The sequence below is a fragment of the Lolium rigidum genome, chromosome 5 (genome assembly GCF_022539505.1).
Source record: "Lolium rigidum isolate FL_2022 chromosome 5, APGP_CSIRO_Lrig_0.1, whole genome shotgun sequence".
Classification (NCBI taxonomy): Eukaryota; Viridiplantae; Streptophyta; class Magnoliopsida; order Poales; family Poaceae; genus Lolium; species Lolium rigidum.
Genome location: NC_061512.1, coordinates 98,533,110 through 98,540,813, shown reverse-complemented (window position 1 = coordinate 98,540,813; position 7,704 = coordinate 98,533,110). Strand labels below are relative to the sequence as shown.

At 45.4% G+C, this 7,704-nt stretch overlaps 1 protein-coding gene across 1 annotated transcript; it reads left to right on the top strand.

The window, feature by feature from the left end:
• The first annotated feature begins 2,318 nt into the window (after window positions 1-2,318).
• On the top strand, window positions 2,319-7,110 carry LOC124653112 (amino acid permease 6-like). The gene is made up of 4 exons (XM_047192171.1): window positions 2,319-2,476; window positions 2,804-3,037; window positions 3,110-3,203; window positions 5,847-7,110. The coding sequence occupies exons 1-4, from the start codon at window positions 2,413-2,415 to the stop codon at window positions 6,856-6,858; spliced, it is 1,404 nt and encodes a 467-aa protein (XP_047048127.1). The 5' UTR covers window positions 2,319-2,412; the 3' UTR covers window positions 6,859-7,110.
• Window positions 7,111-7,704: the final 594 nt, after the last annotated feature.

The window sequence follows — 7,704 nt, the reverse complement described above, 5'->3', positions numbered from 1 at the left end:
CTACCAAACGGGCGCCATGGCTTTCCGGAGGTGGAGGTTAGCTAGGTTGTTCCATTCGAGTGAGTTTGGCTTGCTGGAGCCGTTGTGGTGGCTTGTAGGAGACAGTGAGATCTACCATTTCAGCGATGCCATACGGGCCTTCTGGCTCTTTTCTTCTACATAAACCTTCTAGGATGTATCCTCGAATCCCCGTGGATTCTTGCTATATTTAGAACTAACTGAATCTGGTCTTTGCGGTTGGTGCTGGAAATCCTGAAAGAAGCAACCATAGCCTCGTGTACTGAACTATGTGCCCCTGTGGCCCTGTGTTCTCAATATAAGACAGAAATACGCTATCGTACCAAAGTATTCTTATTAACGTAATGAAAACTAAAGATGCAAAAGTATGTGTTCGATGTCATGACCATCTACCGTACAAACACCTATAATTGTCGATCTATAGCATCTTATTTACCATATGTAGGATTTATACGTCTATATGGGAAACCGTATTAAGCAAGCAATTATACCAACTAATATGTTTGCTGCGAAGCACATGAAAGCTCATGCATGCTAAAATAGTCTCAGAAGTTGGTTATGGTGTAATGAAAGAAGTCACTAGGGACAATTAGATTATGTTATTGTTATATATAGCTAGGCATATCACACATTTCGATTTATACATAACAACTATCTGATGTGAGTACTCCTGTAAATTGCAATGCATATATGCGTAGACACTTTATTTTTGGGAGAGCATCTACTATGTATAGAACTTAACTTATCTGATTCGTGGGGACCTTATCAACCTGCCAAGCCAACAATTTTGACAATTGATGTTCTATACAGGTTTGATCTCATCATGTGAAACTATAGCATCTTGTTTACCATATATAAGATTTATACAATGGTAAGGAAGGCACGCCTTCTCTTAGCAGTCCACGCCTTCTAGAGAAGATACTAAAATATAAATAGTACAATGCATTATATCTTATTGTTATCCTAGCAATAAATGGAAATTAATTAAATTTTAGAAATAAATTGAATTTCTAAGGGAAGACAAATGGTACAATGGAGAAAATAGCTTTATCTTATGTCATAAAAGATCACCCTTAGCTAAGGAAAGACAACCTTCTCTTTATTTAATCTCTCTCCATCAAATAAGCAAAAATCCTACGTGACAACCGTAAGGCAAGGCTGACGTATATGGTTGCTCGCACACCACATGCCGCATGTGGTTCTTCTAACGTTTTTTTTTCTTTCAAAATTCGATTTCTTTCAAAAATTGTGGATTTCTTAATGGCTACACGATATATCTTGGGGCTTGGGCACTGCACTTTATTTTGCTCCTTACTGAGATAGCGTACATAAGTTTCTGAAGACATTTGCAGAAAAGCAAACGGCCTTTGCAGGCTTGCAGCCACCACACAGTTGGCGTTTCAAAAGTTCGAACCTTTCATAAGACGGAAATATGCTACCACACAGTACTCTAACGTAGTGAAAATCAAAGTTGCAAAAGTATGTGTTCGATCGACGTCATACCCATCTACCGTACAAACACCCAATTGTCGATCTATAGTATCTTGTTTACCATATTTACGGGAAACTTTATCAAGCAAGCAAATATGTTTGTTGCGAAGCACACGAAAGCTCATGCATACTAAAATAGTCTCGAAGTTGGTTACGGTGTAATGAAAGAAGTCACTAGGGACAATTAGATTATGTTATAAATAGCTAGGCATATCACACATTTCGATTTATGCATACCAACTAGTAGCTGTTGTGAGTACTCGTGTAAAAAAGAATTATGGGTACACTTTCGGCTACATCTTACGCATGCACTACACCTTCTTTGGCTCCTCACTGAGATAGCGTACATAAGTTTCTGAATACATTTGCAGAAAAGCAAACGGCATTCGCAGTTACTTACAACACAGTTGGCGTTTCAAAACTTCGTAACACATGCACTTTCCTTTTAGATAGTAGTACAAGTCAAGAATGTTCATCACAGTTTATTTCCACGCGAGCATGGCAAATTTGTATATTGACCACCAATGGAAGGAAGGGGTAATGGATCGTTTAGCTATTGTGTTGTGCATGCGTTCCAGACGACTCTCACTCTGAATAATTAAAGTCTATCTACATTGATAGAAAGCTGATTGATCGATGGAGACCGCGCCATAAATCTCTTCTAACTTTGGTGCTATAATTATTCATTCGTTCCTTTTCTTTGCCTCTCTTTATCTACTACAGTTTTCATGACGAAAAGAAGTGATGAAGTAGGAGCAGTTCTTGCATCTGGTGGGCTATATATATGTGGTGGCTGCTGCCGAAGCACGCACTGACAGACACTCACTCGTAGAGGAGAGAGTGATAAGGACTCAATTAAGGAGGATAGGGAGAGACCAGAGAGGAAGAGAAGAGAGGGAGGAGATGGGAACGGAGAGGAGATCAGTTGTGTACGATGCTGAAGGAGGCGACGATCATGAGAGGCAAGGTAAGTATGTGATCACCGAGATTATGAATTGCATCGAAGCTCGATCAATTAATTGTTTCTGTCCTGGTTTTCCACTTCATCTTCATGCTCCATCGATCGGCTTAAGAACAATTGACAGATTCGATGTGATGTGAAGAAATTAGCGGAGTAGGCTAAGCTAGCTAGTATAACATAGCTAAGTGGAGGAAAAATTAGGTGTTAGCAATGGCATGAAGTACATGGATCGATCTGCATGATCTAACATTCGGATTTCAGATTGTGAAGAGGTTCAGTTCATAGGAACCGCGCGCGAAAGAAGTAATCGTAACATGATCACTCTTGATGCAGGGACCGTGTGGACGGCGACGTCGCACATCGTTGCGGCGGTGGTCGGCTCCGGCGTGCTAGCTCTGGCGTGGACGGTGGCGCAGCTGGGGTGGGCGGTCGGCCCGCTCGTCCTCCTGGGCTTCTCCGGCGTCACGTACTACACCTCCACACTCCTCGCCAACTGCTACCGCTACCCGGACCCTGTCAGCGGTTCCGTCAACCGCGAGTACATCGACGCCGTCCGATGCTACCTTGGTAACTCCCGCACGAATCTTAAAGCTCTCGATCCCCAGAATTAGCTAAACCGTCCATGGCTGTATGGTTAAGGTCGAAAGAGCGTGCTGCTGTGCGGGTGCGCGCAGTACGTGAACCTGTGGGGCACGCTTGTTGGCTACACCATCACGGCAAGCACCAGCATGATGTAAGTAACCAATCCAACTTTTTTTTGTTGCATCATCATCCATCAATCCATGAAATATATATGCTCTTATTTTTATGGGATTCACATCAATTTATTCACTTATTATGCCATTTGCGTCAATATATGCATACTACATAGATTGCATGCTCTTATGAGATTCACCAAGGATATAATGTGTTGTTCTCTTTATGTCTGTACTCTTTCCGTTCCATAACTTTTGTTATGGCTATAATTTAAATTTGAACTAAAATCACCATAAAAATAATGGAACGGAGAGCCACTGCATTTATTCTTCGCATCCGTGCATACCAGATGGATCGTTAGCAATGTGGTGCCTTTTCTTTTGTTTTCTTTTGTGGCGGACATGCATGCATGGTGCGTTCGTACGTGTTCACTACTTCCCTCTTAACCTAAGCTTTGTCGGGGACAGCGAAAAGATGGCAGAATATGCGGCCGCCTTTAGCCATATGGACTATATGAGTCCACAGGGCCGGCCCGAGGGGGGGGCGGGAGGGGCGGGCGCCCCGGGCCCCCGGAGCCAAGGGGCCCCAAGTCCCATCTAGTTATTCATATGTTGCGCGGACGGCAACGCCATTAGAGGTAGGAGGAGAATTTTCCGTCGTACTGTACAGTTGAGCGGAGGAACAAGACGAAGCGTTAACGAGCGAACTAATCTTGGGCCTTTCTTCCTTTGATTAGATGGGCCTTATTAGTTTGGTCAGTTTCTTTTGGTACAGTACAAGGGATTAAACTTTCTTTTCCGCTAAAAAAAGGTACAAGGGATTAAATGGAGTGGGGCCCATGGCTAGATCGACCAATCCAGGGAATCAAGCTTCCGGATTCTCTCAAGATAGAATGCAACACAATCTACGCATTTTTCTCTTCAATACAAAAATGACGCATTTCCTTTTTTGCCGGGCGTTGATTTCTAATAGTTTGTCCCAAATTAAATGATTTAGATTTCTCTGAATTCACTTATAAACATGTTTTAGCGTATAAATACACGTGAATCCAGAACAATTGAATTCACATAAATAAATAGGTACGAACACATTTTTCTCTTTATTGGACGTCGGCAGTGTTCAATTGTTTTCTAGACAAGAGCAGAAGCGACTAATTGATGGCTCTATAGTTGCAACAAATGTCACGTCAAAAGGCAAGAGACTGAGTTGCCCAGAGAAGACTTCGCTAAATTCATAGACGGTGTGGCTGGCCACAAGCATCAAGTAGTGAAAAGAATAAGGATGTATATATTGATAATTTAAGAAAATATCTATAAATTATTATAAAATTATATGTTCGAATACAATTTACATATTTACTCTTAATAGCTATTATATATTAACAATATTTAATAATTATTTTAATAGTTGTACTTAGGGCCCTAAATTGTCGTTTCGCCCCGGGCCCTTGAAAACTTAGGACCGGCCCTGTGAGTCCATGATTAGTAGTTAGCCTAGCTAAGCTAGTAGTTAACTGATTTCGTGCGCGCGTGACGTACGCATGCAAGAATAGCGTCCCCTGGAACCCAGGAGGGAATCCGTTTGCATTCTCGATCGCATTAGATTGCACGTTGCACGGCACGCCATGCGCGTGACACGGCGACGTACGGCCAGCTAGCTTGAGCTTGTTGGTCGATCCGTCACGGTTGCACGCACCTGCACGTATCTCGCGTGACATGTACACACCTGCACACGCCTGTATCTGCCACATCCGGCCGGCCGGGATTGTTTTAACTCAGCATGGAATTCTGGTCACCGGCCGATAGCCGCGGTACTTCACTCGGTAACCAAATCTCTAGTTTGGAGCGGGTGCGGATCTAGCTAGTATGGTGCACATGCACCGTTGAAATGACACGTGTGCCCTAACTTGGCACACGTGGGTGCGTGATGGGGATGAGTCGAGTTTTACATTGTATCAAAATTCAAGAACAAAATTACATTTTGGAAGAAAGTCCAAAATAGGGATGATGATCATCTGCTATTTATCGTTTCATAGATATCTTGAAATGTAGGACCCTTTTACACGGATTCTAGAAAGGTTCTTCCATTTTTGTACGTATGGATGTTTTTGGAGAATTTGAATCCTTTAGTCTTTTCTTTACTGGTGGCTAGCCATTTTGTCACAACGTAAAAACATAGTGAGTCAATGTTCTCCCCTTAGTCTTATCGAGTGACTATATATTTTACATTATCTCCGAATCGAGCATCTCATATCATGTTAGATCCATCTAGGAAGAATACTGAGAAATGAGTTTCTAACATGGATCCACCATGTATTTCATATGGTGATTCATGCGCTATGATTTTGGTACGTATATATACACAACGAAATATGTCGATACATTTTGAGACAAAAGAAAAACTAACATGATAATTAGGTTGAATGAAAGAAACATATACATTTTTAAACATGACACCGTTCGATAAGAATAGGAAACTATGCACGAATATCCGAGCACCAACAGAGAATCAAAGCGTACACGGTACCAAAATCCACTCTCGAACCCTAGCTAGGAGCCTAGGACATGGTGAGATTTTTCCTGGTACAACGTTGTCAACAACGGTCTACTCTTTTAAATCTGGTTTAAGTCGGCAGTCATTCTTTCGACTAATTTACTTACTTGGATAAATTTGTGCGTAGCGCGGTGAAGCGGGTGAACTGCTTTCACCGATCGGGATTCAGCGTGACGGGATGCGACGGGTCGGGGAGCACGTACATGGTGGTTTTCGGCCTGATGCAGCTGCTTCTCTCCCAGCTCCCCAGCCTCCACAATATCGCCTGGCTCTCCGTCGTCGCCGTCGCCACCTCCTTCGGCTACTCCTTCATCAGCCTCGGCCTCTGCGCCGCCAAGTGGGCCTCCCACGGCGACGTCCGCGGCACCCTCGCCGGCGCCAGCATCGACGCGCCCCGCGACAAGGCCTTCAACGTCCTCCTCGCCCTCGGCAACATCGCCTTCTCCTACACATTCGCCGACGTGCTCATCGAGATCCAGGACACGCTCAGGTCGCCCCCCGCGGAGAACAAGACCATGAAGCGCGCCTCGCTCTACGGCCTCAGCATGACCACCGTCTTCTACCTCCTGCTCGGCTGCACCGGCTACGCGGCATTCGGCAACGACGCCCCCGGGAACATCCTCACCGGCTACGCCTTCTGCGAGCCCTACTGGCTCGTCGACGTCGCCAACGTCTGCGTCATCGTGCACCTCGCCGGCGCCTACCAGGTGTTCGCGCAGCCCATCTTCGCGAGGCTCGAGAGCTACGTCGCGTGCCGGTGGCCCGACTCCAAGATCATCACCGCCACCTACTACGTGCGCGTTCCCGGCCGGCCGTCCTCGTCGGTGCCGGTGGCGCCGCTCAAGCTGGTGCTGCGCACCGTCATCATCATGTTCACCACGCTGGTGGCGATGCTGCTGCCGTTTTTCAACGCCGTGCTGGGGCTCATCGGCGCGCTCGGCTTCTGGCCGCTCTCCGTCTACTTCCCCGTCAGCATGCACATCGCTAGGCTAAGCATCAGGCGCGGCGAGGGGCGGTGGTGGTCGCTTCAGGCCATGAGCTTCGTCTGCCTCCTCATCTCCCTCGCCGCCAGCATCGGCTCCGTGCAGGACATCGTGCACAACCTCAAGACCGCCACGCCCTTCAAGACTGTCGACTGATGGATCGACTGCTGACTGCAGTCGATGGATTATTAATTAGATCGATCGATCCGAGGGAGCCATGAACGTTGCCTCACTTATTTTTTGGCGTTAATTTGATCGACATATGGATGGATCGATCAAGTGGATCGGTCGGTTTTCTTGATCTTGATTTGAACTTTGTAAGAGTGCTATATCTGTAACGTACGACGTACTAGCACATATGTAACTTGTCCAATCCAATATATAGAGCAATGCTTATTACAAAGATAATTGCTTGTTTGTCCATGGAATGGGAGGCACGCAAAGTCCGTCGGTGAAAATTCCTATACGACCAACATGTACATTCGACACCAAAATAGCGGAAGCTACTTTGATGCGATTGAGAAGCGATCGCGCGATATTTAGGGTTTTGAACCGGGTTCTCTCGGAGGACGGGCGCGGGATTGGATGGCTACTCCTTCACGGTATGGGGGTAGAGGCGACGGCTCATGTGGAACACCACCCGAGTCTCTTGCTAAGGGCATCTCTAACGGGGTGATGCATATCGAACGCCGACAATGGTCACACGTGTTCATTTGCGTCGCTTCGCGGACACGGAAATAGCCGTTTTTGACCGCACGTCCGTTGACGCCTGGGTTGTCTCCAACGGGCTAATGTATTTGGGCCGCGGACATAGATTTGGATGTAAAAGCAGCAAAATAAACAGGTTTAAAGTAGTTTCAGATATTACATCCAAATTTGTGAAAGTCTATATGAAAATAAGGTGATATTGAGCACTACGCAATGTATTTATGGCCAGCCAATGTCCATTGATGCTCGGATATGTTCTCGTCAGTGACTTCAACATTCATATGTAGATACTGC